Source organism: Apium graveolens, chromosome 10 (genome assembly GCF_009905375.1).
Source record: "Apium graveolens cultivar Ventura chromosome 10, ASM990537v1, whole genome shotgun sequence".
In the NCBI taxonomy this organism is placed as follows: Eukaryota; Viridiplantae; Streptophyta; class Magnoliopsida; order Apiales; family Apiaceae; genus Apium; species Apium graveolens.
Window position 1 is genome coordinate 186,382,093 of NC_133656.1, and position 26,925 is coordinate 186,409,017.

The 26,925-nt window shown below is 34.8% G+C and overlaps 1 protein-coding gene across 1 annotated transcript; it reads right to left on the reverse strand.

Annotated features, from left to right (window-relative positions):
• Positions 1-1,966: 1,966 nt before the first annotated feature.
• LOC141689478 (protein unc-13 homolog) lies at positions 1,967-7,311 on the reverse strand. The gene is made up of 5 exons (XM_074493776.1): positions 6,975-7,311; positions 5,390-6,256; positions 4,443-4,898; positions 3,273-3,462; positions 1,967-3,174 (listed from the first exon to the last, which is right to left on the reverse strand). Exons 1-5 carry the CDS (start codon positions 7,308-7,310, stop codon positions 3,062-3,064), a joined length of 1,962 nt encoding a protein of 653 aa, XP_074349877.1. The 5' UTR covers position 7,311; the 3' UTR covers positions 1,967-3,061.
• Between the last annotated feature and the right edge of the window lie 19,614 nt (positions 7,312-26,925).

Genomic DNA, 26,925 nt, shown 5'->3' on the forward strand with positions numbered 1-26,925 from the left:
CAGCAGGGCTAGTCCTCAAGTGGTCAACAATCCTCATCAGGTGAGATTCTTTAAGTCTGATTGTCTTCAAATCTGTCAGCTAGATGTACAATCTCTTAAAGACTACTCAGCTAAGCATCTGGTCTGGATGGAACATCATTTAAGAAATGCTGGATACTCATCCATGTTGAAGACTCAAGCTGCTGATTTGATTCAAGCTTATTGTGAAAAGAATATTAAAAGGTACAATCAGATCAAGAATAAGCTAAAGTCAGTTGGAGTTCAACCAGTCAGACCAGCAAGCTTCACTTCAGAAAAGGACCGTGTCTTTGACAAAGAGTTGCTTCAAGATTTAGAAGAAGGTGAAGTCAGAAGAGAAGATAACTGAAGTCAATTAGCTCAAAACTCAATGTAATATGATTAGAGCTTTATGAATCAAGATAGTCTAATATAGTTATATGTTCAGGCTAGAGGAACATCTATCTTGTATTCACTTGTAAATTTCTTTTGGAATCTGGAAAATGTTAAATATAATCCAGAACTTTTCTGCTATTTACTTTGCATTACTGTTTATATCTTTTTCTTATTTGTTAGTTGAGTTATCCTCTAGGTATTTGTTGTTATTGTCTAAAAAGCAAATAGGGGGAGATTGAAAGGCATATGGCATAGCCTATTTGTATATTCGAGGATTTAACTCAACTCAAATAAGAATGTAATAAGTAAATAGTGGATCTATCGTCAGAGAGATCTCACAAAGTAACATCTGTCAAAGGGTTAAGAAACATTATTCATCTACAGACTTGAAGACTTAATTCACTGGAAGAAGCTCAAGAAATTGATCAAGCCTCAGTGATATAAATCAAGATTGTGGATTTAATCAAGTGACGGAGATCTCGTCAGGGTATCAATTAATTGCAAGGATTTAGTCTGAAGAAAATCAAGAGTATCAAGGTCAAGGCTTGAAGAAACGTCACGAAAGTTAGTCACTCATGAACCAGACAGTACATCGAGTGTCAACATTGAAGTGGTGGAATTGATTCATAATTGACAGTAATTCTCAGAAGATTTTCAGAAGAATGGTTGCTGCTCAAGATTAGTATTAATTCTCTATTAATTAATTAAGTCATATAATTTAATTAAGAAAATAAATTATATCTGCAAAGATTAATTTATTGATTAATTGAATTAATTGATTAATTAATTCATAATTAATATTAAGGATTTTCAGAATTATTATTAGATTAAAATCTATTAATAATTCAGTAAGACAATATGATTTGAACTACTATGACAATCGGTATGACAATTGATAGTCATACCGAAAGTCTTGCTAGTTCATTCTGATTGTCTTGCTAGCTATTGGGATTGTCTTGCTAGTTCAAAAGGATAGTCTCACCGAAAGTCCTTCCAATTCAAATGAATTGTCATGCCAGTTCATTTGATTGTCTTGCCGAAAGTCTTGCTGATTCAACAGGACTGTTTTGTTTACTTAAACAACAGAAAGCAGAAGACATTCATTCATTCAATCAAAAAAACAGAGTACACAAGTCAAGAACAGAGCAGAACCAAAAGCAAATTATTTCATTTTTCATCTGCTTTATTCAAGATCAAAATTCTAGATTGTAAAGTTAAATCCAAACCACTAGAGTTATTTATCTTGTTCTTGTGTAACAATCTAGCGAATTAAAATCCCTAGAACTTAATCTCAAATCGCATTTAGCATTTGATCTTTTAATTGCAAAAATAGAAAAAGTTCATGTCGAATTTATTCTAGATTTGTAATTATTGATTTGAGATTAATCTCTTGTAACCGATACCGTAGTTGTAACACCTTTCAAGTTTAATAAAAGTTTTATTTAACTTGAATTTTGTTTCACCTTTTTATTCCGCATTTTATTCGATTAAACGGTATTGTTTGCATTCAACCCCCCTTCTACAAACAAATTGGGACCTAACACCCCATAACCCATTTCAAACAAGCAACTTTGTCGCAATATATTCATGAATTCCACCAAGAAAATGTCTTATATCCAAATATGAAAGTTTAAGTCCTCATATAAAGGAATAACCTCCATGTGTTAGCTTCCAGAAATCATATCAAGACCATATATAAAATATGCCTCAAACTTTCCATTTTCTAACATTTGGTACCTCGCCAAACATCGAGTTGTGACAGCCAATGTTATGTCCAGAATGCGTGTTGTTAATTAAAGCCTTCCCTGCGGATGTACTTTAGAGATTCTAAATCAGTAGCAAGTTGGTTATGCAACAATCCTCTAGTCGATCATAGTTTCTTTGGAAAGTTGTAGGCGTTTTTAAGAAAATTTGTTGCTTGCTTGTCATTCCGATAACACAGAACACGTAAAATTGTATTGGCTTCTGTATGTTTCCACTGACCAGATGTCGGAGGCAATGGAAGGCTAGAATTAGCAGATTGACCATACTCATTGAATAGTGAAGATTTGAACGGCTCGATGAGGCTCTGAGTATCCATGTGGAAAAAAGGAAATACACGTTTCACAATGATTGCGAATCTATTTATTAATTCAGGTGCTAATCCACCACCGTTGGAAGAGAACAAATCCGTGAGAAAATCAAAGTCTTCCTCTATCAATATAGACTCTTCCACCGAAAAAGCACGAGAAAGGCCTCCAGCAAGCAAAATTAACAAGAAACCATCAAAAGAAGCTTTCATTACATCAGCAATTAAACGTGTCCGGACTCTGTCATGAACTGTGGATGATATAATCTGCAAGTATTGTTCTAGATTTTGCAGAAAAGTTTCAATCCTAGAAGAAGAAACTTCCCCGAGATACAGACCATCCCAAAATATGGGACTTAAATCATGAAAAACGAGCTTGTATGCAGTTGCCACACATAATTGCTGGACCCCTTCTAAACAAGCTGCTTTTGAAAGCTCAAACACTTTTCCCATATCGTCCAAATGAGTATATTCAGCATTTCTAATATGACTAATCATCCTATCTTGTAGAACTTCCATTTTTTTCCGTATGAGGTACAAGGTATTAATGCGAACACAAAGTTGCAAAACTCCTGAGTTGTCGTCATTTAAAACCCCAACTCAAGGTCTCCTCCTCTGAACCAACTTATTTTTCCTGAATACACCTTGGAGTTTTGATCCAGCTGTACATCTGGTCAAATCAGGAATAACAGGAAGAAATTCACCTCGAGAGCCTGTAGATCACAACAAAATGTCATAATCAGTTATTTTGAACAGAGAAATCCCTTTCATATTTTTACATGAAATTTTGTAGTGAATATGTAGTGCTCACCACAGTGAGATTTTATAGTTGATATGTAATTATAAAGGCATTTATCAAGACTGCTCATCAAGTCAGGCAGTAATATAGGATGCCTCGGTATTGGCAACAAAAAGAATGCTTCCAAAGTTTCATCTGCCATGCGTAGAACCTCCATTGCCGAAGGAGCAGATGGCTCTTTATTTGCTTGTGGGTTCCACACCTGTAACAAAGGTTTAAGGTTAATCATGAAAAACTAGCAGTTACAAAGAGTATGTGCTCAAGTTAAACTGTCAAATATATGTTAAACACATAGGGGACAACTGACGAATTTCAGTCATATATCAAGTCGACATCATACAAGGCCCCCCAGAAAGGTGGATTTTACATAACAAACAACATGTATGTTGCATAATGGGAACTATAAAGAAATTAAGTATATATATCACAAACAATATTCTCCTCGTCAACTCTGTGGAGACTAACAAGAAAAGATTCAATGCATAATGTTATTTAAGTTGAAACCCTGTGAATTTAAATATCTTTCTTAATTAGTTGGTCCAATTTATTAATATAATATTTAGCTTGTGAAGTGAGATACACTATCAAGTATCGACATTGTGGTGTTAATCTTTAAATTTGCAAATAAAGATGCAAGATAAGTATGTAAGTTTAATCCATGATAATTTGTGCACCAATAATATGGAAGACTGCGGAAGTTATTAAATGACTACTCAAGGCTCTAATGGAGTTTAACCCAAGGGAAAGAAAAAATAACCAAAGTAAAAGAGAGCCGTACCAGAACACAAAGAATAGGCTATCACATTCCGGAAGAGAGGATGTCAACTAACTTAACAGTATAGGCATTTCAAATCCCTACGTAAATTTTAAGGATGGTACTTGACTACTTGTACTAGCTTCATGGAATGTCTAACTGCATACAAGAATAGGACATAGTCACCAGATCTTTGCAGTGAGAAAACATGAATAATAACTATATTATGATAAACATTTATTTCACATTGTGTATTTCTTTCTGAATATAAGATCGTTCTACTTCCATTCTAATTTCAAACTAAACTAGTATCTCATAGGAACACACTCAATAAATGTACTTAATATTAGTAATCATATTTTTCTGCAGAAGGAAATTTTATACAAGTCTGATAGAATTATAGAAAACAAAAGCAAGTTTTAAGATACCTCTTGTTGCAGATTCCTAACAATCCATTCCTTAAGCCTGTCTATTCTTGTGTTTATCCAACACTTTACTAGATTTGCAATCACACCTTCAGCCTCATAGGGAGTCATCCCTTGAATTAATGATATTCCACCATCCTCACTGTCAAATGAATCTTCCACTGCCATCTGTACCAGATCTTTTTCAAGCTTGTCAGCAGATATCAACACTTGTATACTATCGGGAGTCAGTTCACTAGTGTCAGAAACAAATTGCTTCAGTTCATTTTCATAGCAAGCATGTAGAGTTGCTACAGCTACACCAGTTGCAAGAGGGTGCCATCTCTTCAATACAGGGCTATATATTTCCTTCTCATTATAAGCAAGATCGCTAATGTCTTGTGCAAGGATGGAAAGGGCGGGAAGAGGATTTTGCTGATTTCTTGCTGACCGTCTGTTTAGATATATTTTCTCCTTTTTCTGCCAAAGATTTGAGATCATGACAGAAAATATAAATATTCAAAATCAATCGAAAAGAATAACAGCAATGTAGATATTGATAATGGAATTTAAAAGTGGAGAACAGTAAATAGCCTGTGGTTATGGCAGAATTAATTAGATGAACCAAAAGTATTAAACTATTAAGGATAGGATACATGTTACACTTGTTTGGAGGTTTTATCTTGAACGAATAATAATAATAATAAAGATCAACTATCTATGGAAACTAATAAAGCCTTGTGTGTTGAATATTTGAAAACACTAATCTACAATGAGAGTGATTTTTGCATTGTGATTTGAGCTCGGTCAATTAAGAGTTTAATATTCCTTATAGAACATTGTCCAATAGACATTGGATAACCTTAAAGCAACAGCTTATGGCCATAAACCTTAGATAAATGTTCTATATCTTCCTTCAGTTTTTCTTTCGCATGTATGACACAAAGATTAACAGGAAAATAAAACCTTACCTGAGAGAATGCATTGCAAACTGATGACCTAATGTAAGTGTTAAGTTTGCGATATGAGATGTCACCATCTGTGTTCTTGCTCCAATATTCATGAGAAATGTCTCCCACCAATATCTTATTGGCTAACACATTTAGGGATAAAACAATTTGCATTAAATTATTGTTACCCCTGTAGAAAGTTTCATGGTAAGCAGAAAGTTTTTTCTCAGTCCAACTCAGAATCGAGCTTAATGCAGAACTCAAAATCTTGGAGTAAGAAGGATCCTTTGTTGCCTTTGCGTCTTTTTCAACTTCCAAAAATACCTTTTCAGCATCAAAGAGCAGGTCGTTTTCAACTTCGCCTGTAGCAACATAATGGTCAAACAACATCCATGAAAGACAGAGATTATGGTATGCTTGGTTTAATCCAAGGATCACCCATGTTTTCTTTATGAGCTCTAACAATTCATCAATTTCTTCTATCACAGCTGTTGTGTTATTAATATCAAAACAAGATTCTAAAAGCCTTTGATATACTCGGAGATTAAAAGGAATTCCATCTGCCCAGTGACATATATCTGAGACAGACCCATCAAACGATCTACAGGCAAGTGACATAACATTTTCCCATAGGGCTTGCATTGTTTCACTGTGCCTCCCAGCCTCGATGGGCCTCTCTAATCCCCTATCTATAATCTCTTTAAGCTTTTGAGGAGCAGTGTTGGTCTTGTCAAGAGGCATATGAGAATGCTGGAGAATACCAGCTTCAAGGACCTTCAATATCCTCTTTTGCCATGCTTCATATTCTATAGCAGACGAAAAATCCGAAGCTTTAAGTTGTTGTAATAGCTCTAGAGGTAAAACAAGAGACTCCATCCGCTTTCCAAGCTGAAACATATTTAAGAAACCTACCAATCAATACAATGTTTGATATCTTTGAGTCCATAACCATATACGCAAAGTCTCAAATCATTTTTTAAACTGTCGCAATCTAATACACAACGGGTGGAAATGCACCACCAAGAATCTGACTCAATTATTAACACATTTACATACACTAATTAAGTCTGAAAACACCAAAATGTAACATTATTAACCCAAATTTATTTAATCACCAGGCTATATTATTAAAAACTTATACCTTTACATAGGAAAAGTTTAAGAAGACACAATTATAAACGCTAATCAAACCAGACAATTTCATCTCCATGTTATTACAAAAGTATGATTTAAGCTCATCTGAGTACAACATTAAAACCTGCGCAACATATTATTAATACAATTACTAAATATCCAATGTTCAGTCCATAAACAACATGATTAAACTTAATATACACTTCACCTAAAACAATACTAATTTACCGAGATTATTCATTTATCAATACAATTTAGAAATATCAATCTTGGTCAAAAAACAACATGATAAAATAAACTAAAAAACCAATTTTTTTCCCTAACAATAATAGTAAACTGCATTACATACATGCATATAGATGTTGGATATCCGAGAATTTTATTCATTTATCTAAATCGAAAACACGCATTCACAGAAAAAATATTAATTTATCGAGATTATTCATTAATGGAGTTTCGAAATTAAAACAACCTGTCCTGCAGTAATTCTAAGCAAAACCCTTCTAACTCTGGAATCAACCTGCTCAGAAATCCTCATTTGAACTCTCATCATCTCTCCGATCGGCGCACCGCGTTTACCTGAACTCCATGAGTTTTGGCGAGTCAACATTGAGTTCTTGATCACCTTAGACATGGATGAGGAAGACACAAAAGTCAACGGTCTTGACCCTCTGGAGCTCCGAGAAGCTGCTATGAAGATCTCGTATGCGGTTTCTCGGAGCTCCGGGTCCGAAAAGTGGAGTCCCAGGTCGGGAAATGGGCTCATCAGGCCGGAGGTGGTGGTGGTGTTTTGAGTGTCAGTCACCATGGTGGAAATGCAAGTGTTAATTGTCGACAAAAATAGCCGATTTTTGAAAAAATTTAACAATAATAGTCATTCTGAAAAAAGTGGCCAATTTTGGCCGATTGAATACTCCACTGTCAGTTGGGTATCTTATATAAAGTGAATACTCCACTGATAGTTGGATATCCCATCAGCCAAAGTTGGCCAACTTTTCACAAATTGGTTATTTTTGTCAATTCTGTATAAAAATAGGCTAAATTTGTCCTTCACCCTTAATTGTCGTTATTGATGTATTTATATGTTAGATTAATATTTTACTATTTTTCCAAGAAGTTTATAATTTTACTTCTTATCAAATTGAAAAATAAATTATTGGTTATTGACTCGTTAATTATATGAACCCCTCTTACATATCTACCAATACAATCTATACAATTATATTAAATACGAAATATTGAAAATTTGATTGTTGATCCTCCGGTCACTTAATTCAGAGTCTTCAAATCAAATTGACGAGAACCGTTAAATTTACTTTTAAAAATTAATATTATTTAAAAGGTATAAGGTTGGAATCATGCCACCAACATATTAAAATTATAATTTACAATATATAATGATAAAAACAACCGTGAATCGCACGGTTTATATACTAGTTTATACTATTATATTAACATGAAATATTAAAATTTTGGTTGTTGGTATTTTATCACTCAATTTAGAGCTGTCAGATCAAACTGATGAGAACTGTTAGATATAATTTTAAAAATTATTATTTAAGTCCTATAAAATTGAATCCTACGAGCAACATATTATTAAAATTATAATTTATAATATATAATGATAAACACGACCGTACATCGCACGGTTTATATACTAGTTATACTAGCATAATAACCCGTCCGAGGCACGGGTAATTTTCTAGAGTTTTTTTATACATCATGCAATTATAATGTTTGTAAAACAACTTCAACAATATCCTTATATAGGCTCTTGAGTCAAATTTTGAAGAAATGGAGATAAAATTTCTCTCCAACAAACTCCATGTCATCCTCTATAACATTAGGAGTTTTGAATGCTTCCTTACTTTTAGGAGTGAATATTCCCTCAACTATTATTATATTACCGTTATTTTATATTTAATGAATGAATATAAAAAGGGTAGTAAATGTACGTTTAAAACGAAAAGATTAAACTTAATCTGTAGAATGCCGTTAGTATTTTACAAATAAAAAACTACAAATTAACATATATGTTGAATACAGATTTGACCAAAATCTTGAATTTTATTTAAATAAATTATATGTACTGCTCTATATTATTACCGAGTTCACTACTAACTTACAATTAATTTACTCAATTTAAAAAGATAAAAAATGCATAACTGAAGTCATAATGACTTGCAATCATAATATACAATAATGTAAAATTTATATTATTGTTAATATTAAAGTTGATTTTAATGAAAAATATGAGTTTTTGAAATTCAACGTATGTATGTATGGGAAAAATGTTAGTTTTTTATTTACATTACTGTTAACAAAGTAAAATTAAGTTATTTGTATGTGTGTGTTAGCATGTAAATTATTGTATTTTACATCTCTTAGTAAATTATGATGATTTCAATTATTTATATGCTAAATATCTGATTTATGTACATGTATAATCATTATTAACATCTAGTTAGATAATTGATTACTTATATAACATGCATTTATAATTATTCAAAAATTAAAAGTATGTAATAAATAAATTGATATAATTTATATAAGGTATTCACTTTATCACTGACAACAATCCATATCTATTTTTTACGCAACCGGATATCAATCATGATTGTAACATAAAAATGAATTATATGTTTTTAAGACTTATAATTGATATTCATGATTTTTTTCAAGAATTCGAAAGAAAAATTGTATTTATATCGTTATTTAAACTGTTTTTAAGTTTCTTTCATTACGACTCTAATATTTCTTCATATAATAATTTGATAAAATTTTATATATTCTTCTAAAATTAAAAAATTTCAGTTCGATAAAGTTTTATAAATATCAGTTGAACTGGTTAATTCCTTCAAATTATTGAACAATATATGTATTTTTCCTTAAATAATATAAAATGAATTGAATCAAATGCTACAATACAGTATATATATAACTTTTATTTGGATAATTCAAAATATTAAAATAATTCAAAATATTTGTACAATATTATCTTGATCAATGAATATTGTTGATCTAAAAGAATTCTTTTTAAAAAGTTAGTTTTTTAAAAGTGAAAAATGAAAAATAAATCTATTTAATAGAGCATCGTAGTTTTAACAAATCTAGTGTGATCTCATTTCAAATTTCAAATATTTTTAAAATTGGGACAAAATAATAATGCATTAAGATTTCAATGTATTAACATTGATTGAAGATAGATAGTGTTCGAAGCATAGGAATCTGAAGAATTGAAGACAGGGTATAGACAGAGGTTAATGAAGATGTTGTCTACAGTACTATAAAGGATTTCAGTGAAAGTACAGTTGTTTATTGACAGTCAATGTCTGAAGCAATAAAGTTGAGGTAAGCTTAACAATGTAATCAAAGCTATAATACGAAGACCTGAATCGGGATTAGTCGTCTGTGAAAGGAATCTGGGTATTATTTATAGAAGGATTGTTAAGTTGAGGAACGTACTTGAATTGAACGTTTATCTGATAAAGTACGAGAAGATGTGTGTGGAGTATACAACTAAGCGGCTCAAGTGATTGGCGAAACTCAAAGTTTAATTGGTAAATTAAATAAATTTATTTAATGGACTTTAATATAATTAATTTAATAAACTTAAATTAATTTATCTTATAAACTTTAAATAAGTTTATTTTATAAATCTAAATTAGTTTACTTATATAAGTTGTATTTAAGTTTATTTTATAAATTAATTTAATTACAATTTAAACTTAAAAAGAAAAAAATTAGAAAAAGAAAAAACAAAAAAAAAGAGAAAGAAAATAAAACAAAAAAAGAAAACAAAACAAAAAGGAAAAAGAAAATAAAAAAAGAAACAAAAGAAAGTAAAGAATTAAGCAAACAAAAAGACCTTTGGTTTCATAAGGTAGGAAGTCGCCACAGAGAGTCCCCTCCCCTTGTCGCCACACATGCCGTCGTCACAGAAATGTATCATCCTGTCGCCACTTAATTGTCAGCAAACAATTTTATTGTATATAAAGTCTACACTTTGCAACAGAAGAAAGAGAGCCATTCATTTTTGGATCATTTTTCTGTTCATCTTCTCTCCCAAGAGAGGTGAAAAAAATGGTAGCAAAGATTTACAAAGAAACTCAATCTTTTTGTTTATCCATTTAACTTCTCACCGGAATAACGTTATAATGCCCGATTTAACTCTTGTATATTCTTAGGGGCATTATAATCGTTACCCGGTAATTAAATCCTAGTACAAAGAAAAACTAGATTATTGTATAGGATTTGATTTGTAAATCTTTGTAAAAGCTAGGAACTTTGTTGTTCTTAGATTGTAGCCGGTTAATTTATTTACCGGAGTGTAGCAACACCGTCGATGATTTATATATGAATATATATTTCCGCGAATATCTTGTGTCCCCCGTTTTTATTGTTCCAAATACTATTACTCTCAAGAACACGAAACCACTAACCGAGCACTAAATATTTTATCCGTTAAAGATTCAAAATAATTTTTAATTTAGTGATTATCGTATTCAACCCCCCTCCACGATAATTCGGAACCTAACAATTGGTATCGGAGCTGACTGATTGATATACAAATCAGGATTCTTAAATTAATTTATTTTATTAATTTAAATTTACATAAATTTATTTTATAAATTTGATTTAGCAAATTCATCTTATAAATTTAATTTAGATAAGTTTATGATTTAAACTTGAATAAGTTTATTTTGTGAACTTACTTTAAATAAATTTATTTTATAAATTTGAATTAAATAAATTTATCATTTAAATTTTAGTAAAGAAATTTTTTAATTTAAATTAGTTTTTCGGTTTCTTTTTATTATTAATTGGCTGCCAGATTCTTTTCTTTACATTTGTCTAACAATTGCCTGGTTAAAACATACCTGCCATTTAGTTATTTGGCAGCTTCGTTTGGTAATAACAAGGCGTACAGTGAGGACAAACAAAAAAAAGGAATGCAAATTAATGTTGTTGGTGACTGAAATTAACGCGCACAAAACAATTGCCTCCTGAAGCCACACGAGTGCACGCGCAGGATGACTGGGAAACGCGCGAGAAGTCACGCGCTCCAGGCGCCGGGTTAATGAACGCGCACAATTTGTTTGGGCTGCCAGCTTGTGAACCACACGCGCGGTTTACAGCCGACTTTGGGAAACAAAGCTCGTCGCGAGTCCAGTTTCGCGCAGAAACAGAAGTCAGTCTATTGCGACTTGCTTTAATCGCCGCATCCGGAAATTTGTGTTGCGACTTGCTTTGATCGCCAAAGCAAGGCAGTCGCCATAAAATAAAAACGGCGCACAACAGGAGGTCGCAATATAGATGATAACCAGAGGAACACTTTAATTTTTTTAACCCTTAATTAATTAGTTCTGATTTATTTAGTTTTCCAATAAAATTTAAAATTTTTAATTTAAATTTTTCTTAAATAATAATTTACGTTTGATTTAATTTTAAGAAAATTCAAATTCTTGAAAATTAATTTCTCGTAATTATTTATTTTTGATTAATTTATTTTCTAAGAAACTTAAAAATATTGGAAATTTAAAATTTTCTTAAATATTAAATTAAGGGTACTAAAAAGATTGGTAGACTCAGGATTCCTCCGGGCTTTTAAAGTGTATTTTAATCTTTCGAAGAAAACGAAGACCATGTGCTATTCAGACAGGAAAATCCCGTATACGGAAATTATAGATAATGGTTTTCTTGTTCCAATGTAAATGATTTCAAGACCTACAGATGAAAATTGTGGAACTTCCTCAAAGGCTTACTTCATAGGATACCACTGGGTTTTCAGACGCAGGGATTGAATGAAATTTCTACGGGTACAATTTTTCTCGGAGATTTTAAGACAACTCTATGATTCCAGATTATACAGTCACACAGTGGTTTGTACCAATGCTATATTTATTCGGGAATCAATGAGATCATACAGGCAGGAATTGTGGAGGTCAGAGAGAATAGTGGGGACAAACAAATATCTCAGTTACATGCAGTATATTTGAAACCTCGGGACAGAATGTAGGAGTCACTGATAGTTGAATCTGAAGAAGCTTAGGTAGAATTACTTGAGGGACTTGACGTCAGGGCAGTGTTTCACAAGTCAGGCAAGTTTGGTCGTATCAGATTCACAAGGAATACTTAAGCTATATCCAAGGATCAAGCCTATCTATTCTGAAGCAGAGATTCTTACAGATTCAGTTCAAGAGGTGTGGCGCCCTCCAAACCCGGGTCAGAAGTTTGGGGTCCACAACACATACACAATATATAACTCTGTAAAAGAGATATTATTTATAATGACCCTGCTTCACAAAACCACGGATCGCAACAGGTTAAAGTATGAAAACAAGCCACAACCTTAACTTTTATTATAACATACCAAATTTCCCTTTAATTTAACTTACAACTAATAATAAAAGTATTCTTATAATTTGAATATCTTTCTACCCCATGAAGCTTCAGCTAGCTCGATTCAACTCAACTGGAACCTTAGCCCGCACTTTGGACTGAGGAACTTCACTATCATCCATATCCTTTCAACTGTAACATAGATAAAAAGATTCGCAAGAGTGAGCTAACTAGCTCAGCAAGTCATGATAACGATAACTGAGGTTAACAATGATCAAATGAGATGATTCAAAAGAATCAAGTTTCTTTTTAACTAATCATTAAAATTGGATATTCATTTTAAGTTTTAAAAACCAAGGTTAGGCTGCTGATCAGTCACGCACTAACCCCGAGCAAGCACACAACACTGCTCTAATTACTGGATCCAAGGCACACATTGGCCTAACTTGACCATTGGTATAGTCTGACCACGAATCTGGTCTACATATATAAAAACTATCCAATCCTAAAGCAGTTCAATATGATAAACAATATAATTCGATAAAACAGGATCATAATCAACGATGGTTAAACACTTGAATAAAAACGTAAGGAAACTCATGGATATCTCAAGGGTATTTCAGGGTATGTATAAGAAACGGTTTTCAGTTTGTACAAGGGTCAGGTATCAGACCAATAATGATTTTTCAGGATATGGTTCTTTGATGTTATTAAGAATGATTGGAGTATAAAAGTCTCTGTATTTTCAAATCATTCTCTTTCAGTGTTTGGTGTTTGGTAGTTATACCTTTAGGGAGTAGTATTATATTTGTATGGTTTGGTGTCTAAGGATCAACAAAGGACGGATTACAAAGAATAAGGCTTATGGCTCAAGATCAAGAAAATCAGGGTTCAAGGTTAAATGGTTTAAAGCTCTTGCAATATAAAACATGAGTTATTTTGAATAATAGCGACATGTTATAAAACAGTTCAAAAACATGGGTAATATATATCTTGAAGAAAAGTTCAGAAATACTTGCCTTATAAGGCTTTACAACTATTACTGATCAACTCTGAGCCGACTCTGCTGCTCAGGCTCTAACGTCCAACCATTAGATTCCATTGGATTCGACTTCGACACTCAGGTCTTTCTGTTGAAACTCTACTGAGCTTGTCGACTGATTGCTAGGTTATATTTAGTCCATCATCTACCTTCAGTGTTCCTGACTATAACCTACAGGGTCGAAATACCCTACGTTAGACGTCTAGGTATGCTTGACATATCCTCTATACTAATTATTACCCAACGATATTCAAACCCGACTCGTAATTATTCAAATTAGAATAACAGGGACAGCAATTAGAGTTCACATTCTTGAAATCGATCCAGTGTTCATTTTCATAAAATACGTATACTAGTCATTTTACGAAATTAGGGTAACTGTGTTTTGGACAAAATATACAACACAACATACAATCAGGTTCTGTATAAAACATATATATATGCATTTACTTATACTCGTTCGACGTCCCGATAATCCTCGGATACGCTCCTGTATTTCCGTAGTTCGATTTTCTGGAAATCGAACAGCGTCCCCATTGTTTATCGAACTACACGTCGAAACATCCATCGACGTCAATTCAATAACGACAATCCAATTAATAACAACTACAATTCCAATCATCAGTTCAACCAAACAATTAATCCAATCACAACTCGTCAACTAAATTACGTACTCGACTTAATGTAAAATCAAATTCTTGTTTCAAAGATAATTTCACGAATTAATTTATTTATTAAGTTAGGACTCAGAATATAATCATCACGGTCCACTGTTGACTCGTTAAAAGTCATCGTCAACAGCGGCAAAATTTATTGGTACCCGAAAATTCGGGTGTCCCAAATAAATTCTACCGATTAATCAAAGATATTTCCCACACGAAATATTAATATCACGAATATTAATTATAATTAGTCCTGCAGAAAATAAAATTAAATAGTTAAAATCCTAAATCATGCAAGACCACACGCGCGTATCACGCGCCAACACCACAGTAACAACCGGAAGCACAATGGCCGCCGGGAACCAAACCGGAAAATAGCAAATCGGAAAAAGAAGGAACCAGACCGGAAAGGACAAACACCAGGAACAAACCACGGCTCTCGGCTGCAATACACACATACATATACGCATACGCGTATGTATATATATGCAGGGACAGTCGAGACCACGACAGCAATTACCGGAATCGGGAATCAACAAGTGGTCGGAACAGAGAAGTGATGAAGCAATGCCAGCGGCGGAACCGCATGAAAACAACAGGGGAATTCGAGACAGAGGAGAGGAAGAAAGAACATAGGAGAGACCGAGATAGGAGAGTAGAGAGATGAAAGAATTCGATGTTTATCCCAGAAATAAGACTAACCCCCCATCTCTGTTGCCAAACACGAGCCGCGTGTCCAATTATTAGGACACGTGTCTCATTTTTCTTGACTGTAAGCCCGGTTACTAACTATTTTGTTGTAACACCCCCAGATCCGGGGTCGGGGATCTGGGTCGTCACGAGTTCCATTTCCCTTAATAATACTTAATCTTAACAATCAACCAACTACTGCGTACTATGACCCCACAATATACACACACACACCACAAGTTATAGTACCAGAGATGAATACCAAAAATAACACAAGTCATTTTATTTCACAATTGAAAACCATTACACCTTAAAAGGGTTCTGAATAAATTTACATATTCCTTGCCATTATTACAATTCATAATATACATAAGTCTGGTTCATCAATAGTTGAAGCCTAGCCTATTGGTAGTTCCTACCTCAGCTACGGCGGCATCAATGCTTCCAGAAAACTGCGGAACGTTTCCTAATCGCTTGCGAATTGGAAGCTTGGTCATGTTCATCTTTTCTATCTGTTGTTGTGTGATGAAGAAGAAAGCAAGGGTGAGCAACAAGCCCACCGAAATAGTATGTATAATAATTAACAATATATGAGCATTCCCATAGTACTCATGAAAGTCTTGGTCAAGAAGAAATGAACCAAGTTGATATCTTAACGCGACCAAGTCGCAAAATATCCAGTATATAAGTATATATACTTTTCAAAATCTTATAATCCTCTTCCATGCATAATATACATAGAGTTCCAGCTTATAACTTTTATAAAAATATCGTTGCAAGGTGATCTCATATATCTAACCTTGTCTCAACGTTTTTTCGAAACCTTTGTCATTCATAAGACAATCATTAACTAGATATAAGTTTAAAAGATGAAGTTACAAGATACTCCAATATACTTATATCTTTTCTGAATACTACTTGAACTACCACCGTTCAATGTATAAATAGTTCATCCCATAGATTAAGCTACAAGACAAAACTTGTATAGAATCAATCTTTAAAATATCATCAATATAAAATGAAGTTACGAGATACTTCATTTGATGCAAACATCATTTTGAAAACTTGACCCTGCCAACACTCAACAATCGCCCAACCGTAGCCTTTCTATCGAAGTGCTCTGGGTAGTGTTGCAAAAATATCCAATTGGATGATGAACTCATTACGGGAGTTTGCCGCGCCAGGAAGACCACTTACGATGATCAGTCGTAGTAGTGCAACCCCACCATTTTTTACATGTAGAGGAGAACCTGTCGGATTTACTTGTCAACCGAACACTGGACTCCTAAGGAATGAACCGTCTTAGCGGAACTTCCGGGCCATTTGGGCCAATAAATAAGGTTGGGCCGGCGCCACTCGACCACTTACGCCACTCCTAGTTCAGATGAAATCCATGACTCTAAAACGTAAAGCTCGTCCCCCCTTTCCCCAAGTAGAAACTTGTTGATACGGCTCCACCAAGAAGTCGTATCTAGTTGGAAAGGAAAACTCATCGATATTTCCCAGGCGATGCCTGTTAATGGATTAACTTGTTCCAAGAATTTTACTTCCCGAGTGTTGGGTAAGTAATCAAAAACTCTTTTATCAAAATAGCAACATTGTTGCGAATATAAAACACACCACAGAGCCGGATCCCTCTGGTTTTGAGCGAGTATTTAAATCCCCTTCGAAAGGAGGATCTTAAATTTGACAATGAGTTATGTGATCCGCCCTAACTTTTAAAATCATTTTGAAGACTCGAAAACATTTTAAAGAATGTTTAGAGTAACGCTGATTTAATAAAATAAATCAGTCCCGATATGTTAGAAAGTATCTGAATATTATTATTTAAATAATATTCCCATAGGGTGATCCTTATAAAAATAATCGAGGTAGGAGTTTTAAAACTCATACTTGAAATGAATAGCAAATAGCCAAAGATATACTTATACGAAAGTATGATCTTTATTTGAATAATCGAAAATAAGTTTGATTATCGAAACATTATTCTTTAATAAAGTAAAGAATATTATTTAGTAAATAAGCAGAGTCATAAGTCATCGAATGAATATTCAAAAATAATATTCATTAAATAAAATAAACGGAGTCATAAGTCCTCGAATGAATATTCAAAAATAATATTCATTAATATGAGTAAACAGAGTCATAAGCCCTTGAATGAATATTCAAAATAATATTCATTAATAAAAATAAAGTTATCGAATAAACCTTATTTGATTCATAGTTTTGAAAACTATATATATATATATATAAATATATATAATATACTCGGGAACATCGACTCCCGGTTTTAGAAAATGTTCACCTTTGGGTCCCCTATACCAAGGGTATACGCAATTACTGCTTATCTCTAGCATAGGTATTATGCAACTATAAGCATTGGAATCAACAGATAGATATCAAGATTACGAAACAGACATGCATATATCCCATATCAGCATGCTCCAATATATCGCAAAATTTGCTAATTAACCATCATGCATCTATCACAAGATAATGCATATACATATATTTACATCACAACAACAGTATAACGGATAGAAAACTTGCCTGAGTGACTGGGGGTGATAAATGGCTTGGGACGAGTCTGGTAACCTATAAACAACATATAAGTTGGAATTAAACTAAAATCTCTTATGAATCTATACTTTAACCAATTAGACCCCTAACGTTCGCTTTCGCGCTTAACGATTCACTTAAGTCGCTCGAGTACCCTCGGCTCCACCATTTTTAATAAATTAACCATTAAGGGTTTTAAGGAGATTCTTTCGCGAGTGCCTTACCAACTGCATAATACACTTCACATAAATGTTTCATACTCCAATTAGTCCTTTAAGGTCTTTAACCTATGTTTCAAAGTAAGGCGAGTGGTAATGGTTCGTTCGCGAAACGCCGTTACTTAAAACGGTCGTTTCTCCTAAACCGTATATCGGATTCAAACGAACCACATATCAAAATGAAGCTCGTAACATGAACTATCTAATAATGACAATGGTCAAAACCTAACAGTGAGTTCTCGGGTCCTGATGTTAAGAACAAAAACAGTCTAAAGTAAATCGGACATTACGACTGTTATGTTTACGCGATTACCAATTTTTATTCTACTCCAAATCATCCACAAACCAACCACAATTCAACCATACAACCAAACTCCATCCATACATCACTACAACAGCCCCAACACCTCAAGTTTTCCAATTTATATTAATCTCAAACATGAACTAAAACTATTCTTAAGTTCCTTAACTAATAACCAAGATTTACAACTCCAAAAACATCACAAAACCAATTAGTCTCTACATATTCAAACACCATGCTTCTCATGAACTATACTCCTCATAATAAGCTCTTAATATTCAATAACAAAGCTAGGTTAAGAGATTATACCTTCCTTGTGAGTAGGAGTAACTAATTAGCTTGGAATCACCCTTGAAAGTCCTTACCCAAGCTTAATCTAAACAAAAACTCAAGAACAAAATTTTAAGTTCTTGAAAAACACTATTCACCCTCTTCTTCCATGAATTTTAGGAAGAGATTGTGAAGGAATTTGAAGCTTAAACTTATAGGATAGCTATATCTATGAATAAGGAGTCTTAGATAATTACCTCACTAATTAATGAAGCTTGGAACTTGGATTTTGGTTTTTTTTTTCTTGAAATGGAAAAGAGGCCGAGAGCTTTTCTTGAAGAAAAGTGAAGTCAACTTGTGTTTTGGTGAATTGATTTGTTGGTTGGTTGTTTTTGGCTTTTGTTTTAATTATTTACCTTTTAACCATGGTGATTTTTGTGTGGTTCTTAATCAACCAACAACACACTTCTCTTTGGTCATGCTTAGGTCATCAATCATATGTCATCTTCCCATGCTTGTCCTCTTCTTATTGGTTTGATGACATCATCCCCATCAACCTATTTGATTAGCTTCTAATTACTTGGCTAATGACCGCTGATCTGTTATACGGTTCGCTTAACTTTCGTTTTCGTTTATCGTTTGAGGGATCATACCCAGGATCTTATTACTTGGGTTTCCTTAGACTTTCTCAATACATTATATTCCTTTTATGATCCTCTCTTATAATCCTTGAATTTAAATCCTTTTTATCCTGTTACCTTATACTCAATTCTTTCGGTATCTGGTGGATTTTTGGGAAAAATCAAAGTGTTTGAATTTGGATTCTGACGATCTTTACATACACTTATATTTCATATAGAGTACTGATAATATCCCAGAAGATCAATAAAAGAACCCCTACATAGTGTGGCATGAAAAGTTTTCTTATTCAGCATAATCAGCAAAACACTATTTATAAGGGTTTCAAAAATTCCAAAAATTGGGGTTATTACAGTCTCCCCTCCTTAAAAGGATTCCGTCCCGGAATCAGATAGAAAATGAGTAGGGATACTTTCTTAGCATTGCATTTTCTAACTCTTACATAATTTTCCCACATTGTGGTTCTACCATCAAACTCTGACTAGTTTGATAACTCTTCTCCTAAGCATTTGTCCATCTATAACCCTTCCTGGTTGCTCCATGTAGGTTACGTCTGGTTGCATGTCTATGCGCTCATATGCCCCTATTTGTCTGGCATCCGATTTACACTTCCTTAACATTGATACGTGGAACACGTTATGAACTTGCTACATGTTCGGGGGTAGGGCTAGCTCATATGCTAACTTCCCAATACGTCTTAATACCTCCAAGGGTCCAACAATTCGTAGGCTTAGCTTTCCTTTCTTTTCGAACCGCATCCATCCTTTTCAAAGGAATACCTATAACAACACTAGGTCCCCTACTTCCTACTCTTTTTCATTTCGTGTCAAATCAACATACTTCGTGTGTCCATCTTGGGCTACTACCAGCCGTCCTCTAATTAGATCTATTATATCCCTGGTCCCTTGGACTACTGCAGGTCCGAGCATCTTGCGCTCTACAACTTCATCCTAATATAAGGGAGATCGACATTGTCTTCCCTCAAGGATCTCATAAGGTGATATCTCGATACTGACATACGATCTATTATCGTAAGAATATTCAATCCGCGTTTAAGTGATCATTCCAAATTCTTTCAAGTCTATTGTACAGACTCTAATTATCTCATCTAGATCTACAACTTTTGCTTCTCAATACGCACTCTTTTCCAGTTCGTAATCGTTACTACCTTCCGTACCAAATTTTATACTGATTACACTTTTGCTCGTTAGCGTTCTATAATCTTTTAATAACCACGTCAACCTTAGTATCACGAACGTGTTAGAATCAGAATACCACCGTACTGATACTACTTCCTTTCTAGCTGCTTCCATCTTCGAAAGCTTGATCCATCATATGGAAGTAAAGGAATTTGTTGAGAGATCACTATGATCATGAACACTTGTTCTATTGCATAGTTAGTACAGAAGGTGGCCAACCTTTAGCACTTGACAAGTAATTAAACAACATGTGGTATCCTACTAGGCTTCTATCACACAGATAGATAGTCATTCGGCAATACCTCCCCTTTTGGAAGGGTTGTTCTTCTCAGCTTATATGAAATGAAAAGGAGAGAAAAGAACGAATTGAAGAGAATTGTATATATATAAAATATACTGCCATAAAATATCTGGATTGGAATCTACCTCTGAACTATAGAGGTTTGTCATAGGAGAACAAATCATATGTGTATATATATCAACATCAAGTATTATCGCATCGCATTTAACATGCTTAAATATTTTTGCTATACCGTCCATCATTCTATGGACCCATGCTCTTCCTCGAGCTTATACACAATCACCTTTGAAACTCCCTCGACATCGAAAATCAAATCTGGGATCTCATTCTATACATCATCGTTACTAGAATTCTATGCTTGCACCGCAACCTTCCTCGTATAGTAATACGACTCTCTATTGATAAGAAGGAATAAGTATTCAATAGGTAGATAATCCACTTAATTAGTCTATTAATGATAACTTATACTCTACCATGACCCGATTAGTGGTACTCACTCTCAACATCCATTCAAATATAACTCTCACGGTTGTAAGTAATCGGCTCATTACTCGTAGAATCATTCCTGCATTACTATGGCCCACCGTTGACCTACTATAGTCATTCGTTTTCCATGAAATCTTAATATCTAACCATACAAAGTCCATAGCTATTGTATCCAATTCTTCTAAGGAGTTAACATAATCACCATTCCATGATTCATGAAGAATACCCCAGATCCTGACGTACATATGACATGAAGCAGATAAAATTGCAGAAGAGTTTCAATGAAAGCAACGATAGCAGGTTAATACCATTATTAACCATATGTCTTTATTAGGAGACATGAAGCTCAAAGGTTCATTTAGTCCTTTCGTAACATGGTCCTGGCTTATCTTAAGATATGACCCTCTAAGATAGATAGCCCGCTCTCGGTGATTACAAAAATTAATCTTTTACCAAACTATTATTACGGTTGGGTATTGCACAGTCATCAGAAAGAATGTCGATTTTCCACACCATAATACAACCTTTATGGCTTCAACCATTATCACTGTATTCCTCTGACACGAGCACCTATAATTGCTCTCTTACACTTAAAGTGTCGGCCACCTCTTTGGCCTTTCCTGATAGTAAAATTTCCTTACAATCAATGTCGTTTGAATGATCTCCAACTAAATTTTCTACCTCATTTCCAATCACTGCTTGTGTGAAGATGTTTTCCTTAAAATCTGATGAGTAAAAAAAATACCACCATTTTTTTCCATAAGTTATTGCCTCAGTCTTTAGAGGTTAATCATTGTCACGACTGACTCTCGATCATACTTAGGACGTCTCTTATCTTGGGTCCTTCTTGTTTTCACCATTCTTGACCTTCGTTGGGTTCAATCTCTGCTTTCTCATGGTTTAACATGTGCCCCACTTGGCATTATAATTATTACTTCATATTTCCTTTATCAAAATTTCTATTCTTGAGAATTTTGAATATTACCTTTCTCCTTGTAAAACCTCTAAGGTTATCCTTGAATCGTTCCTCCTGTATTCCCTAGATACAGGGCATATCAAAATACCATTTACTAATACTAGAACCATTGTCTATGTACTCTAAAAAATTTTCTCTACTGATCCTTAAAGGTTGTTGCTAACTTGATCCTTTCCAATTCATACTGTCAAAACTTATGTTATCCCTATTAAGGGTGGAATGCCAACCTTTATGCATTCCCCTACGATTCATCTCAAGTTATCGAAGTTATATCCTTAATTCCACCTTTAAAAGGTACTTGCATCCTTCCATGGATAAATCAAGTCATATATCCTTGAAAGATTATCTTATCCAATCATTCCCACCCAGATAGTCTATATCAATTTCACAATAGCATCCTTATTCAAACTGAGGTCAACACATATGGCCTTCAAAAGATAACAATGGTTACCCGCTTTTCTTTCCTAATTTGGTAATGATAACATGGATGTTCTGGAAGACATTGGTCGTGTTCAACGTGAACATCTTCTTAATAAATCCTCATTTTCTTTTGTTGTTTATCTCAACAGTCATCTCAATGTTGGGATGTCTTTCATACCTGGCGTCTCCCTTTCTGGGTATCATGCCACCGGTCTTACACTTCACATTCTTGAAGGTCACCTCCTTCATCCAATTTTCCTAATTTCCTACTTTCTTGTCTCCTCAGTCTATCCGCGTCTCATTATTTATCCTTCGAACTATCTCAAGGTTTCCTCAAATTCTCCCAACTTAAAAGGGGTACAATATGTACATCTCTTATGCCTTTAACCATCAACTTTAACTCATAGTGAATAATCCTCATCCTGACGATCACATACTTTTCTATTTCTATTACTATGATTCTTTAGGGTTTCCTCATACCCAACTCCCTTATCATTCCTCAAACTTTATTGCCTTTATATTCCTTTCCACTTCAGTTTCTTTTTATTTTCCTTTCTCTTACAATCATTTCATGAACCCACTAATTATTTACTTCAAACATCACGTCGTTCTGGGATTCTTGTCCTCCGAACGAATCTTTACAACTTTTACAATATTAGATTCATAATTCATCATATTCATCCGCCTTTATTCTGGCTCTTAAAGCTTTTACACTATCTCCCTAACCTTGGGATTTACTTTCTCGAAAACAATTGACTGAACTTTAATCAGTTTATCATAACCTCTTGCTCTGTTCCTTTCTTGGTCTTTCACCAGTGGGTGGTCTCTCTCTTAGGAGGGTAAGTGACAGAAACAATCTTTTATGATTCGTCAATCATTTAGAATCTCAAATGATTCATGTATTTCCTTTAGCCAGGCTCTTGCCTCAGCTGCGTCAGCTATTTCCTTGGAACTCTGAGAGCTTAGCGACTTAAAGGTCCTGAAAGAATTTCACACCACATTGTTTCCTCAAGGCGGTGGTTAGGGGTAAAAGTATAAGTTTTGTTTTAGGCAGGTCCATGGATTGCCCAATAGGAGTATCATCCTGGTTCTTCCTATCTTGCTCGACTTCTGTTTTCTCAGTCTAAATATTTCTTCCTACCCCCCATAATTGGGGTCATCTTTTAATTTAAAATCCTCATTTTCCACTTCATTATATTCTGGGTTCCTTATATCTTAATTACGACCTCCCTGATTATCACATTCAAGGTTTGCCCCTAATCTTATTCCTCGTGGGGGCATGATGCTTGGAAATTTTTTGAGAATCTCTGGATATTTATCTTACTTACTTTGCTTAAATCTTTCCCTCGTTCAGTCCTTGCATGATTGCAAATTATGAATTCTCAAGTTCTATAAACTTCATGACACTCTCTTAAGTGTTAACAGCGCAATCAACAATATGAACTTATCACAAACAAACTGATCTGAACTGAAATTAACGAATATATACTTAACCATTTGTTCGAGGGTACAACAACTAAACACATTAAAGAGAATTACATCATTTGACCTTATCGCTTCTATCCCAAAAGTACTACCATAGATAATCATCTAGTCATTAAAAACTAATCATTCATAACTTAGGCTAATCCTCCGAAAGCGGTGCTGCATGAAATTCTTGTCAGATTGCTCAGACTCTGCACACTATTATGGATCAAGAAATGCGGGCACGTAAAACATCCCTAACCTGCTCCATTAAAGCGGTGATGAGGTCTAAGATAGTTGCAAGTAGAGCTGGATCAATCTGACCCTCAAGATGGCCTCTAGTTGTAACACGGGTGGTAGCCTCAATTCTTTCCACGCTATAAGCTAATCCTGCCGGAAGTACCCCGCCCTCAATCCTCGATGCAGTAAGTCGATCCAACAGATCACTCCTAACATTACGGGCCTCAGACAGGCCACCCAAAGTCATATAATAATCGGCGATAAGAGAAGCCTGAGTGGTAGCATCTAGCAGTCCATGGGGTGCAGGTGGTGCAGGCCCAGGAGATCCAAATGGATAACCAAACACGGTATCAGGTGACAATGGTGCAGGAGATAAAGGTGGCATTTCCTCAGTAGGTGTTGGGCTCTGTACAGGGGAGGGAACAGGAATTGGTGGAACCTCATGGGTGTCTACAGGAACCTCTGGAAGAGGATCTGATACTGGTGTAATTGGTGTCGTGGAAGGCCCCACTCCTCCTGCCCTCATTAACCTTTGTGTCCTTCGTAACTCTTCATCCTCTAGTGCCACCCTCGCGGCCATTCTTGCTCTGGTAGTCGCCCTGACTACGGTCATTAATTCCTCAGCGGTCCTCTCTTCATTCTCGTCAGGATCCTCCACGAGATCCTCCTCAGCAACAATCTCTTCTGGGATAACATCCTCAACCGCAACATTCACAATATGAATCTCATCCTGTCCCTCGTTAGGGTACTCTATTGGATTCACAATTTGATCTCCAACATGTAATAAAACATCCTCATGCTGATGCTCCTGAACCTCAGGGTTCGGTGCCCCGCTACCCTATACGAGAACGAACTATGTTACTATCATAATATTTATAAGGGTTCTCGTAAGGGTTTTAACTGTCAGTACTACGTTAGGTAGCCCGACTATGAACTTGGCAAGAGTTCTTATTATCTTTGTGAACTTATTATCTTAACGTCACATCATCTCTGAGGTTTATAACGCTTGGCTCTGATACCATTTCTGTAACACCCCCAGATCCGGGGTCGGGGATCCGGGTCGTCACGAGTTCCATTTCTCTTAATAATACTTAATCTTAACAATCAACCAACTGCTGTGTACTGTGACCCCACAATATACACACACACACCACAAGTTATAGTCCCAGAGATAAATACCAAAAATAACACAAGTCATTTTATTCCACAATTGAAAGCCATTACACCTTAAAAGGGTTCTGAATAAATTTACATATTCCTTGCCATTATTACAATTCATAATATACATAAGTCTGGTTCATCAATAGTTGAAACCTAGCCTATTGGTAGTTCCTACCTCAGCTACGGCTGCATCAATGCTTCCAAAAAACTGCGAAACGTTTCCTAATCGCTCACGAATTGGAAGCTTGGTCATGTTCATCTTTTCTATCTGATGTTGTGTGATGAAGAAGAAAGCAAGGGTGAGCAACAAGCCCACCGAAATAGTATGTATAATAATTAACAATATATGAGCATTCCCATAGTACTCATGAAAGTCTTGGTCAAGAAGAAATGAACCAAGTTGATATCTTAACGCGACCAAGTCGCAAAATATTCAATATATAAGTATATATACTTTTCAAAATCTTATAATCCTCTTCCATGCATAATATACATAGAGTTCCAGCTTATAACTTTTAGAAAAATATCGTTGCAAGGTGATCTCAAATATCTAACCTTGTCTCAACGTTTTTCTGAAACCTTTGTCATTCATAAGACAATCATTAACTAGATATAAGTTTAAAAGATGAAGTTACAAGATACTCCAATATACTTATATCTTTTCCGAATACTACTTGAACTACCACCGTTCAATGTATAAATAGTTCATCCCGTAGATTAAGCTACAAGACAAAACTTGTATAGAATCAATCTTTAAAATATCATCAAAATAAAATGAAGTTACGAGATACTTCATTTGATGCAAACATCATTTTGAAAACTTGACCCTGCCAACACTCAACATTCGCCCAACCGTAGCCTTTCTATCGAAGTGCTCTGGGTAGTGTTGCAGAAATATCCAATTGGATGATGAACTCATTACGGGAGTTTGCCGCGCCAGGAAGACCACTTACGATGATCAGTCGTAGTAGTGTAACCCCACCATTTTCTACATGTAGAGGAGAACCTGTCGGATTTACTTGTCAACCGAATACTGGACTCCTAAGGAATGGACCGTCTTAGCGGAACTTCCGGGCCATTTGGGCCAATAAATAAGGCTGGGCCGGCGCCACTCGACCACTACGCCACTCCTAGTTCAGATGAAATCCATGACTCTGAAACGTAAAGCTCGTCCCCCCTTTCCCCAAGTAGAAACTTGTTGATACGGCTCCACCAAGAAGTCGTATCTAGTTGGAAAGGAAAACTCACCGATATTTCCCAGGCGATGCCTGTTAATGGATTAACTTGTTCCAAGAATTTTACTTCCCGAGTGTTGGGTAGTAATCAAAAACTCTTTTATCAAAATAGCAACCTTGTTGCAAATATAAAACACACCACAGAGCCGGATCCCTCAGGTTTTGAGCGAGTATTTAAATCCCCTTCGAAAGGAGGATCTTAAATTTGAAAATGAGTT

Coding starts and splice junctions, on each gene's coding strand:
- LOC141689478 (XM_074493776.1), bottom strand. CDS start 7,310: ATGGTGACTGACACTCAAAACACCACCACCACCTCCGGCCTGATGAGC. Junction 4,899..5,389: donor TTTGCAATGCATTCTCTCAG/GTAAGGTTTTAT, acceptor AATCTTTGGCAG/AAAAAGGAGAAAATATATCT. Junction 3,175..3,272: donor AACTATAAAATCTCACTGTG/GTGAGCACTACA, acceptor TGTGATCTACAG/GCTCTCGAGGTGAATTTCTT.